This window comes from Fukomys damarensis, unplaced genomic scaffold (assembly GCF_012274545.1).
Source record: "Fukomys damarensis isolate Sample0158 unplaced genomic scaffold, DMR_v1.0_HiC HiC_scaffold_1, whole genome shotgun sequence".
NCBI classification, from domain to species: domain Eukaryota; kingdom Metazoa; phylum Chordata; class Mammalia; order Rodentia; family Bathyergidae; genus Fukomys; species Fukomys damarensis.
The window spans coordinates 68,892,570-68,904,966 of NW_022900913.1; the positions used below are offsets into that span (position 1 = coordinate 68,892,570).

The window sequence follows — 12,397 nt, forward strand, 5'->3', positions numbered from 1 at the left end:
GAAGGATGAGCAACACCCAGGACCCATCCTGGCAGCAGGCAAGACTGAGGTGTGGGCCCCAGCTCATGGCAGCTCAGGACAGCACAGGACAGAGAATTTGGGGAAGGAACAAGAACTAGCTAGGGAGGGAGGGAGAGGGTGAAGGGAGGGCAGAGGAATGGGAAAAAAAATAAGAACCAAGGTTGATTGTGTAAAGGTACAAATTTCCAACCATGAATGTTACTAGATTGCATACATTAAATGTACCAATAAAATGAATGACAATAAAAAAGAAATAGCAATTCCTGGAATGAATGAAAGGTCAAAGTTATGGGACATAGAGAAAGCCTGTGAATAATCCCTACATGTGTGACACAGCCACTCCAGCAAGCCCTGTCACTTTGCAAATGTGGGGACAGTGTGGTCATCACTGGCCAACCTGTTAAATCCATGCCAAGTCAAGTCCAAACTTTTGCTGCTTGTACAAACTTTACAGAAATTCACCTGCAAAGCTGAAGGTGGCCTGCAGGGAGATGCCATTTAATTCACTCTCAGGATGGATTAGGGACAACTTGGCAGCCTGGACCTGGCCCCCTGAGAACCCTCCTGAAGTCCTCGGGGCCCCTTGTTGAGTTCCCATGCCCGTGGTGTTCACAAGGACAGCAGTGAGTGTGCTGGGCAGTAGGACACTGTGTGCTGCACAGCCCTGTGAGGACCCTACTTTCTTCTCTGGTGACAAAGGGCCCAGGGAGATTTGCCTGCTCTGGTGAAATGCAGGGGATCTGTTGAAGTCCCCTGGGCTTGGGATGGTGCGGGGTCCTGGCAGGTGTAGCATAGATATATTTCAGACTAGAGCACCTCCCATATGACAGACTTTTGCTGATCAGCAACAAAACCCAACACCTTTTGATAATAAACCAAGACAGAATACATTATGTTCAATTCAGTAACAAGGATCTCTTAATTACAGGTTTTTGTGTCTTTAGAGATTGGGCAGTGCAGGTGGGAATGACTAGGGGATTTTGCAGATTTCCGGTTAAGGGGCGAGAGCAACGGCAGGATTCTGGAAGGACATTTGGAGCACCTGGCTGGGACATGGTGGCACTGTGGATAGACACTGAGAGGAAGGTTCTCCTTGTTGGGAGATAGGTGCATCTGTGGGGTGCATGGTACCTCTGGGATGGAGAAACACTCCCTGTTGGGTTGAAGGCAGATCCTTGGTGTGCCTTGTGTCTGTGCAATATGGTAGCACTTCCTGTTGGGGTGGAGGCAGATCTTCTGGACACAGGAGGCCTGCCCACAGTGGGGATTCATCAGGGTGATGTTGGTGTGCCTCCCCTGAAAGGAAGAGAAGAGAGGGAGGTCACCAAGATGCCAGTGGGAGCTGGGCCAGAGGCTGCAGTTGCCAGCTGAAGGGGATGAAATCTGGGCCCATTGGGATGGGCAGTGTGGGCCTTCCTTGTTGATGCTGCCTGTGAATCAAATCAACCATAATCAAAATGGAGTCACTTGTGTCAAGTACTAATAAAAATGAAAATGAAAGTAAATAAAGCTGAGAGTTTATGAGGGACTGGATGTCATGCATGGTTGCTGGAGAAGCACAATTATGAGTCTCTTCCAGGACCACAACGCAAAGCTTTCAAATCAGTGGGTTTATAAATACACAGATTCATAGCAACCAGTAAGATCCCAGAGCCAGAAGGCTCTTCCCTTTTGCAGCCAAGGCTGCCTTTGCCATTGAATCCTGGGATACCCTTTTACGAGTCCCTGTGGCCAGGGCGCATTGCTTCAAAATGACTGTGCGGTCCTTTTTTGCCTTTCAAGGTCCCCTCTGCTCAGCCCTGTAATAATCCTGTAGTTTCTCCTGCTGTGCATGTTCCCACTGCCACACTCATCACCACTGGAGAGACTCCGATGGTGATTTAGTTTGGCATATTTGGCGTCAGAAATGGGATGTGAGAAGAGATCACCTGCAGAGGACATCGGTGACCCTGGGGACCAGGTGTAGTGGCCACCTTGACCCCTGCCCTCCCCACTTGCCTTTCTGCCCCAGTATGTCTTCTCTGAGGTGGAGCCCCTTTCATTTTGCCTGGGAGTCCCCACTGAATTTATTTGGGATCTATTTTGCATAAGGCTACCTTAATTGAAGAACCTTACATTAGTCTTGGGACTATAACTTTTCTGTGAGTCTCTTCTGATATAAGGATAAGTGTCTTTCTGGTTTCTAAGAACTCACATTCTGTGAGGATTGCATGTCTTTTCTGGTGAATTCACTCTTGGTTTTCCATGCCTGATTAAATATTTCATTTTATCTGTGCACTTAGTTTAAAATTTTTGTGAATTATCCAATTTTGTTTTCATTTTTTACATGTATCTATAAATAATTTGGCTCTTTTACTCCCTGCTTGTTTCTGAACTTTTTTTCAAGAGCAAAAATGAACATCTAAATGCTGCAAATGGTATGGCCACTTAAAAGCCAACAAGGCTCTTGATGTCCAAGGAAACAAGGGACTCTGATTATCAAAGAAAAAGTCTCCTTTGTAAGGATATATAGGTCACAGATAGGCAAGATTACCATCATGACACCTGCCAGGCTCACAACAATTTCCATGCAAGTAGGGAAAATTGACTGGACAGTAGGCTGGACAGACTAGGGCAAAGGTCATCTGACAAACAACAAATAAGTTCATGCTAGGTGCACTCATTAAAACAAAACAATATGCTCAAACCATTAAAATTAATTGATGGGGCTTGAAGAATTTTCATATGTTCTTGAAAGACTCACAAGAGACAAAATGGGACCTCAAAATTCCAAAGCATGCAAAAAACTTCCTTTTAGGGGACTCTAGCTGGCTTTATTATGGTCCTTTCCCATGTTCATCTTTATACTGATTGGCAAATTATACCACACATACACTCTTAACCCACAACCGTGGGGTTAAAAAACCTGAATAGACCCTGCCATTGGCAGGCAACAGTGCTTGGCTGGGCAAGAGCTGCAGAAGGAGAATCTGCCTTCTGCCCCATTTCTTGCCCGGCCCCAGTTCTGAGTAGAGTTTGTCTTCTGTGTCCTCACCCTCCCCCACATGTAGGAAGAGGACCAGGAAAGGTGCCAATCACAATCACATGGACTTGTGTCTGTCTCAGCGGCCCCTACTGTGGGGCTTCACCCTGGGACATGCAGAAGGGAAACAGTAGCCCAGAGAGGGGAAGAGGAACTCTGGGACTCTCCCGGGATTCACATTCCCGGGCAGGTAGGTGGCTGCTCTCCCAATGAACCAACAGCTGAGGAGCCAAAACCGCCTGCCCATCCTGATGCTGAAGAGGGCACCTGTTGCCTGATGGGCCTGATTGGAACTCCTGATCATGTAGCTTTACTGGCACACTTGGCTGTGCCTTATGTCTCCCATGGTGTGGCCCAGTTTTCCTTATAAATACAGGAGTTTCTTTTTGTCCCCTTTTGTGAGAAGGAAAAGGTAGAGCTCTGAGAGGTGAAGCAACCCAATGTGACTGAGCTAAGTTCCGCTGTGGCCACCCTTAAAACTGCCACAGGGGCTCCTCTTCGTCTGTTGCAGTTGGCCCCAAAATAGACTCCTGTCCCTTCACATACACCACATATGAAAAGCCTCCGTATGTCAGAAAGGACTGTAAGTCTATTTGCAGGACCGTGTCTGGCTGGGCATGCTCATCCAGCTATTTATTCATTTGCCCATTCATTTGTCAACAGAGAGGTTTTATCTGTGAGCCCAGACACAAGACCACGGCTTCAGCAAAGCTTGTTCTTGCCAACAACTCCCACCTGCATGGCTGCTGCATGTCTGTCTCCCCTCTCCTCATACGTGTGACAATAACCTTTGTTGTAAACAGCTTGACCTTTGGATTAACAAAGACAGTGTTTGATTCCTGCCTTTTGCCTCACTAAGTCCAAGCTGCCAAGGGGCATTTGCCTGGTTGTTTATTCTGCTTAGAAGGAATTCCTCTGATTTCACTCCAACGACTTACTCTTACCACTTTGTTTTCAGTGTAAATGTCAGAGTCTTCTGTGGCCAGCCACATATACCAATTCTCTGGACAGTATGTGTTATCCCCTGACATTCTCTAAAGAAAATGTAAGTCCATCATGACTGCAGGACTTTCTTCTGCTGCCTCACTGTATGTTCCCAGCGCCTGATGTGAAATAGTCTTTGCTGAATTAACGGGGGCAGTTAAGCCCATGACCGTTTTCCCTTGTGAGTTCCTCCCACCGCTTTAGTGCTTACCTAGATCTCTATGCTGACATAATTTACTTGCATTTTATTCTACTTCTTAGCAGTGACACTTTTTTTTTGCCTATTTAACATTTGAAACTCTTTGGGATTTATTCTATTATGTCATGAAATGCAGCTTCAGTTTGTAGTTTTTCCAAATAGCTTGTCAAATTTTACAAAATCATTAATCAAGCAGTAAACTTATGTAAGTTTATCTGAGTGTTCCCACACACCCAGTTTGATCACCTTGGGTGACCTCTGTAATTGCACAGCCTATTTATTCCACATGGAGCTTGGTGGTTTTGGGGCTGTTGTTTTATGGGACCATTATGTTCATTGTTGGAGCTTAAGGCCTTGATGATATAGGCTAAGGCAAAGTTTCCTTCACTATTTTTCCCTTTGAAAATTCTTCAAAGTTTTAGACTATTTACTATTTTGGGTGAACTTGATCAAATTCCTTAAAAGATTTCATTACCATTTTCACTAAAGTAGTATGATGCTCCTGAATTGCTCTGGGAAAACATGGTACTATGGTTTAGGCATTTATATTTTCAGATCTTCTCTTACAGCAATGAGTAAGGCTTTGTGATGTCTTTTCATCACAAGTGGGTATATTTCTGTTGTGTAGGCATTTGGGTTTCTGTTGTTTCTGGGAACAGAATAGAATCTGTTTAGTGTACTTGCAGATCTGTCTGCTTATTTACTCTAGGACACGTGCAATCATGTTTACTGCGCAAGAGCACTAGTGCAGGGGAGGGGGCTGGAGGTGCAGGTGCATGCATGGAGATGAGCCGGAGGACTCCATACCACAGAGCACACCTGGAGTGGGCTGCAGAGACCCTGAGTCTGTGTAACTGCAAGGGGAGAGGAGATGTTCCTGGAGGTTGAAGGGTCTCCTTCCTGTTAGGCTGTCTACCAAATGCAGAGGTCGGAGCCTGGAAAGTTATTTCTTATATTATTCAGCCACTTCAGAATGGAGAGACATTTCCCAAAGCGATTGTCAAGAATTTGATGGATGGCTTTTGCGCCAGTGCTGGGAATTTTGTTTCTGTATTTCCTGATTATTTCATGGAAGTGTGTGTGTGTGTGTGTGTGTGTGTGTGTGTGTGTGTGGAGGTGGGGTCAGAGGACTGCCTGTTGCCATGGCAACCCTGTAGCTGGGACCTAAGACTTTCTCAGACAGCATTGGTTTGCAGGAGGACAGTTAGGTTAGGATTCCTGGGCAATGGAGAGCCACTGCTTGGCTTTATCAGTGTCCCTTGGCCTAGTTCCTTCCATGTCAAGGTGAGAAGAAGAATGCAGAAATGCCTTGCTCCTGAATGTATTTTGCGGCCCATCTGTCACCAAGCTTTGATTGCTACCCAGAACAATGGTTTCCCAGCAAATTAATAGATACATTCAAAGTTAGGAGGTCAGCAAGTAATATGAAAATCAAGATACAAATATTCATAAATGTTTTGCATGTAGCACATTTTAGGCAGAAAAAAATGTGCTTTCTGGATATTTTCATAGATCTCACCTGACAGTATGATGCTGGGGACATTGCACAGTGACAGTCCTGCATTCTGAGGCCACCACTAAACATCAGAGGCTCAGTTTCCACAGCCATGATATACACTGTTGTGACCACCTTGCATAACAGAAGGGGACCCTGGAGCTGGGCTGTTGGAGGTGGGCCCTGTGGTCTCCTGGCTGTGTGGCTGTGGGCAATTTACTCCACTTTGCAGACCCTAGCCTCCCTCTGACAGTACTTGTTGGTTTGATTAAAAGCACCATTTGTGGGAAGCACTCAGAACAGAGTCTGTATAAAAGGCAGCTGCAATCCCTTGGGGGCTGCCGTGAGGATGAAATGTCATCTAGATCCCCAAAGGCCCCATGGTGGCCGAATAAGGATGGGTTCCTTAGAAAGGTTGTATGTTTACTGTAGGCATCATATTCTGGGACAAAGGGTGAGGCTCACATTGTTATCCTGATTTCCTTCCAGGTCTAGGAGTCCTGTTTACCTCCAGTTGAATGAGCTGCCATGGGGCAGGTGAAGAAGGAAGAGAACTCCAACCTTGATGGGATGCAGAGTTTGGCTCAAGCTTAAGGAATTGGGCCAAGTCCTGCTCCTTCGTTTTGTGTCTGGAGGAGATGGTCTGGGAGGGGCATGATTAAAAACCTTCCTTTGGGGAAACTGAAGGCCGTGGAGAGACATATGCATTTAACAAAAGTTACAACTAAGCGAGATGGCCTGCTTTGTCTATAGAAATGTTGAGCTTTGGGTGAACTGAGCCGTTTTTAGAATTTCTTGGGCTATGATGTGCTGAATATTTAAAATGCTAAAAATTGTACTTTTAAGGAGTCTGTGACTTCCGGGATCCTGTCGAAGTCACCCAAGATGTCCAGATCAGCCTTCCCTTAGTTAAATTTAGGCCCCTTTCCTTCCAGACCCACCACACTAAAAATTACTCAGGAAAACTGAAAGTCTATAAGCTGGCTTAACAGAAAGTGGAGTAGAAACCTGATCCTAAGATAAAGGAAAAGATTGAGAGGTGTCAAAGAATGCTTACATTACTTTATCCATGTAAAAAAACAAATACAAATCAAACCAAAACCTGGGCTCATACCTATAATATGAACAAGCATTCTTCTGAGATATGGGCCACGTTTTCCGCACATCTCCACCCCGCTCCAAGAGAGTTTCCAGTTCCCAGAAATAATGTGCCTCACTTTCTTACTCAGGCCTGATCTCTATTTCTTTGAGTGTGTTCCTTTTCATTTCTATCTAATAAGCCTTTTCTGTGTCTTTCACTGAGGAGTCCTGAAAACTATTTTTTGGGGAATGGGAGTCAGTGAACCTGCAAAACTGTCCTATGGATCGTGTGAATTAGGTTCTTATCTGAGCTTTGGGGAGCTCCTTGGACCCTGTCTGGTGACATGGGGTAGAAGCTCCTATAAATTCTAAGCCAGGTCCATGTGAACAGGTTCATTAACTGAGAGCTTGTTTTCATGCCCAGGCAAGCTGCCACCTGGCTCTAGGAGGACGAGGAGTTTGGAGAGGCCCCCACCAATACTTTCGGCGGTGGGGGGGACTCTAATGTTGGGTGAGGCTCTGAGCAGAGCTTCAGGAAGAGGGATGTGGGGCACACAGGTGACCTGCAGGGAGAGAGGGCCAGCAACACCTGTCCTGGGCAGGATACCTGGTTGATGCCTCCACCTTCTACCTGGGGTCAAGTTGCTGGGCTGGTGAAGTTATCTAAGCTGGCCACCAGTGGATTCCCATGAGATATGATCCTTTTGTGCTCAGCCAGATGGCCACGCCTGATGATGTAGCCTCAGGTACATCCCAGGAAGTGAGAACCTAGCTGAGCTTGCTGAGCAGACTAGGCCAGTGTCAGGGTGCTGTGTACTCTGCATGTAGCTACCAGGCACAGCTTTCTTTAAAGGCATAGTGCACAGGAGACACATCTTGGACTTGGGTGCCTGGCCAAACTTTATGAGACACTCAGTAGGGCCGTCAGGACTACACTAGGGAGGGGCAAGGTCAAATTAGATGGTGGCACAGGAGCCAGAAGGAAGCCCAAGTCTAAATAGTATTAGCCTCCCTAGGTTCCGGAAAGAGCTTGGGTGTTTGCACATAGCCCTGGATGCTGGCCCTATCTGGGTGCCCTTGGGGAACTTCCTGTGGCCCTATGGGCCTCTACATTGCCACCAGTGACACAGGGCCTCTCACTCAAGGTGAGATTGCAGGATGAACCTGCCGAAACAGCAGTGGAGGGGCCTGGCACAGCCAGGCAGCTGTTAGAGCTCTCGCTCTTGTGTCAGGCCTGCCCTCAGATCCCTGATCTCCCCCTCTGAGTGTCTTTCCAGCATCCACTAGCTGATCTTCTGCTTTTCTCTGCTTAGGGGAAGGCATTTGCACACCTCTGCCTCTTGCTTGGTCCTCCCTCTCCAGCAGACACTGGGTGACGTCACTCCAGTCCAGTGCACAATGCAGGGGTGGTGTATAAGGGCTACTTGGGCTGTGACAATGGGAGCCCCATGAGAAGTAAGGTGGAAAATGGGGATGCAGGCCAGACAAGCAGGGCAGGCCTGAGTCTGGTCAGAGAGGAAGCAGTGCCCCCTGCTGGAGAAGCCAGAGCCTCCACACAAAGCAGCCCTGCTGGAGTCCGTGGGCCTGGGGTACCTAGCTGCTTTTCCTGAGCACCACCAGGGTGTCCAGCCAGCACAGACCTTCTAGACATCCATGTGCCCAGCTGCTGCGGACAAAGTGCCCAGTTCAGAGAGCAAGGCACCAAACAACCTCCTGTCCAGAGGGCCAGGATGTGGCCCCAGAGCAGGGGTTTAGGGACTTGGGCCTAAGCAGGAAAGTCCTGAGTCTGACCCAGCAGGGACCTGCTTGGTGGGGAAGAGGGAGTCAGGGTCAAATTCAGGTTCTGATCTCTCCTTCCCAGGTTTTGTCATGCAAACTCTTTGGGCTTCTATCCCCCAGTGAACTTGGAAAAAATAATCAGCTACTCAAGTTTCTGGGAGGGTTACAAGGGGACACAGGGACAGTCCTAGTCTGTCATCTAGCCCACAGGAGGATGTGGTGAGTACCAGCCCTCAGTGTCAGGATATGCCAAGGAAATAATCCCAATGACGTGGCTTCTCCCCATGGTTGCCAGGCAATGACACATCTGGTAAACAGGTCTGTGCTGGACAGCCAGGCTCACCAGTCTTCCTGGCTCAGGTTACCAGTAAAGGGTTGGTATGGATGCCACATCCAGACACTATTTAGGAAGCTATGAGCTCCATGTCCCATGTCCTGGGGGCCCCCCTCAGCATTTGCCTGGTTCAGCCCTGAGCCATGTCCCAGAAACAAAGCAGTGGCCATCCTGCCCACAGAGAGGTTTCCAGCACTCCACTCACCGCCTTGGGCTGACACCACGTCAGTGGCATTTGGTGGCAGCTTGGGCAGATATAGCTGCAGCAGGAATCCAGATTTCCCTGAAACACAAATGTGGTATTCAGGAAGCAGCATAACATGGACCTGGCCAGGTCTCTAAGCTGTCCACTGGCACCAAGAATAATAGTGCCACAGAGCCACCTCCCCTCCCAGGCTCAGGGCCCAGGGCTCCTGTCCCCAGAGTGACCACCCAGGTCATGGCCCCCACCCCAAGCCTTCTTACCTCTATGGTTCTGCCCCCGCCACACCCACAGCAGGAGACAATCACAGTGGGGCTCGTGTTTATGGGAGGAGGAGGTGGGGGTGGCTGCTGAGTAAGAGGAGGCCGTAGCGGTGGTGGAGGAGGAGGCAATTTCTCCTCTTCTGGCTCCTAGAAGTGAAAAAGACCAGTCTGAAGTCCCTGGGGAGCAGGGACATGGGGTCCCTGCCCTGGCACCTGCATGTGGGGTCAGCTAAGGTTTCAGGGTGACAGAAAGGACAGTAAGCAGCACCCACAGTGACAGAAGAGTCCTTTGTGGAAGAACAGCCAAACTCCCCTGCTTCCCAAGTATGGTTCTGCCCCAACTGCCCATAATCCCAGGGCAGAGCCTTGGTCTCCTGAGACCACTTTGACTGGCAGAAGCCTGGCAGGAGGCTGTGCAGGGATCAGAGAAATGGCAGGTGACTGTCCCCTCCCCCTGGCCCTGGTCTTGCAGTTGCCACTTCCTCAGGCAACAGTGCAGCCAGCACAGGTCCTGGGGAGCATCCTGTTTCCTGGCATCTGCAGCTAGGTCCCCTGGCTCAGCCACTCAGCTGAGCCCCAGGCTGCCTTTACCCCATCCTTGTGTTCCCTGGGGTCAGCCTCAGAGTTTGCCCCCAGATGCCCTCCACCCTCAGCCCTGCATTCCCAAGGTTGCACCCAGCCCAGCCATGGCCCTGCAGGGGATGGATACAAAGTCAAATCCAAAGGAGCCTGTGCAGCCAGGGTAGACACAGAGCCACTGCTGTTTTCCCAAAGCCCTGAGTGCTTGGATCCCAGAGACACCTTTGGGGTCACATAGCCCATCAGGGCTTAAGGACAGCAACTGCTAAAGCAGGTCCCCAAGATTCTCTGTGACAGAGGCCAGGACCAGCAGGTGCTAGGGCCTGGGGGTGTTGTGTAGGAATGTCACTGAGTCTCCTGTCCTTCTCTCCTTGACCCTGTCTTGTCTCCTTCACCCAGGTGGGTAGAGGATTTGGGCACAGGCTTCCTGGTGCTTCATTTGATGGTTGTTGTCCTCCATGGATCTGTGACTGCATCAGGATGCAAAGTAGAACTCACCATTTTTGGCCTGTGTAGGGGTGGTATCATGGGCTGGAACATAAAGAGACAGACACAATGGGTTGAGAGTGTGGGTATTGCTATGGTTTCACTGAGAGTCCCCCAAATGCCTTGTGCTGAAGACTTGGGCCTAGGATCCAAGGAAGTGCTAGAGCTGGGGGTGCTGTCTGGGTATGTCATTGGGTCTCCTGTCCTCTCCTTGACCTCATGTTCCATCTCCTTTGCCCAGAGAGGTGGGAGACCCTAGCACAGGCTGCACGATCTGTCCTTTGGAAGGACAGGTCAGTCCTGGGTGTGTGAAGATGTCAGGACCCAGACCTCCACTTACCATTTCAGGATCAGGCGGAGTTGGTGATGGCTCCTTGGTGTCCTGGAATGGAAGACAGACATAGCATGGAGTGTTGGGGTGAGTGGGCTCTGCCTGGACCCTGCAGCCCAGAGGACCCTGGTCTGAAGCAGCAAGTTGGACATGGCCTTGGGGTGTGCACCAGCCACTCTGTCTGTGGCACTGTGCCCAGGAGCCCACCTGACCCAAGCCCCTCCCTCCACAGTGGGCCAAGGCACTGTCACCCCCACCCACCCTGCACCGCAGCACACGCTGGCCTCTTCCCTGCTCTGGGGACCTGGCTATCCCCAGACCTCCTTGCTGACCCTTTCAGGTGTCCCTGCTGTTGCTGCTGGCTGTCCCTTCAGGCCTGCTCTGTCCTCCTTCCTCCAGCTCTGGACACCTCCTTCCACCCAGCTGCCCAGTGCTCCGCATCCCCTGCACCCCAGGCTCTGCTGTGACCAGGCCCTGGCTGTGCCCAGGCGTGGGTGACATTTCACCCTCGTGCCCGAGCAGAGGCTGCTCTGAGCTCCCTGGGGGTGGGTGGCGGCTGCTCTGTCCTCTCCCGCCCAGCCCAGCCCAGGCCCCACACTCTGCTCAGTGACAGGGGTGGTGTGTACAGCATGGAGACATGCAGGTCCCATGGGATTCAGGGCACAGCCACCCCAGCCATTCCTCCCTGGTCAGCACCACCTGTATCTGGGCCATCATTGTTCCGAGGGGACCCTGACCCCTTCCCCACATAGGCTCTTAGGTATGCGTCTTTCTAGGGGCTGTGGACATCACGATGAGGGGTCCTGGGGGGGCTCTTTTCTGGAAAGGAGGCCCAAGGGAGACTGCCTAGCTCTAGGACTGACTCCGAATCATAAGGATGACCTTATAGTTGATGGAGATGGCCCACAGCTGGATCACAGGCTCCCACATGTCCATGGCCTTTGTGGGAGGGTGTGTGCAGTGCTGGGTAGCAGGAAACGCTCACCTTCCTCCTCCACAGACACCAGCAACAGCACAGCAGCAGTGGGATCAGCAGCAGGGCTGGCAGGAATTTCAGGTAGGGCTTGATTTTGGACCTTTGTCGTACCATAGGGCGACTCTGTGGAAAAGGACGAGGCCAATGGCACCAACGGCTGGCACTGGGTATGGCTGGGGGCTTCTTCTTGAGTGCCCAGCTGGCTTCCCATTGTTCCCTTCTCCACAGAGTGCCCGGCATGAGGGACACTGAGGTGCAGGGGCTGGCCCTCGTCCCCGGGCTGCAGGCTGCACCTCTACCCTGCTCAGGGCTCTTCCCAGACAAGAGGCCCAGGAGCCTCTGTGTGACCCCAGCCTTGCTGCTCACTTTAGAGCCAGCACGGCATGTCTTGAGGACACAGAGAGCCACAAGTGCCACTTAGGGGAGGCCAAACTGCTGTGGACCCCAGGGAGGACAGGAAATTGGGGTCTCTTTAGGTCTTGTTGTCTGAGTCCTGGGCTCACCTTGCCCTCCCTGAGCCTTAGTGAGCCCCTGTGCACAGGGTGGGAGCCCTCTCCTGCCCAGGCACTCAAGGACTCAGAGGGTTCTGAGTGGCTTTATGGTCACAACTGCATCTGGGGCACTGATTCCATGACACAAACTCCTA

The 12,397-nt window shown here is 50.5% G+C and overlaps 1 protein-coding gene across 4 annotated transcripts in view; it reads right to left on the reverse strand.

Moving 5' to 3' along the window:
• LOC104861190 (annexin A8-like protein 1) overlaps positions 1 to 12,397 on the reverse strand; it is a 55,863-nt gene that overhangs the window by 25,318 nt on the left and 18,148 nt on the right. For all 4 annotated transcript variants that reach the window (XM_010622535.3, XM_033761780.1, XM_033761777.1 and 1 more), the window contains 6 exons: positions 11,761 to 11,874; positions 10,785 to 10,826; positions 10,457 to 10,489; positions 9,380 to 9,526; positions 9,120 to 9,197; positions 1,153 to 1,317 (listed from right to left, as the gene is read on the reverse strand). In XM_010622535.3, the coding sequence (XP_010620837.1) occupies positions 1,153 to 1,317; positions 9,120 to 9,197; positions 9,380 to 9,526; positions 10,457 to 10,489; positions 10,785 to 10,826; positions 11,761 to 11,874 (579 nt within the window). The remainder of the gene's footprint in view (positions 1 to 1,152; positions 1,318 to 9,119; positions 9,198 to 9,379; positions 9,527 to 10,456; positions 10,490 to 10,784; positions 10,827 to 11,760; positions 11,875 to 12,397) is intronic.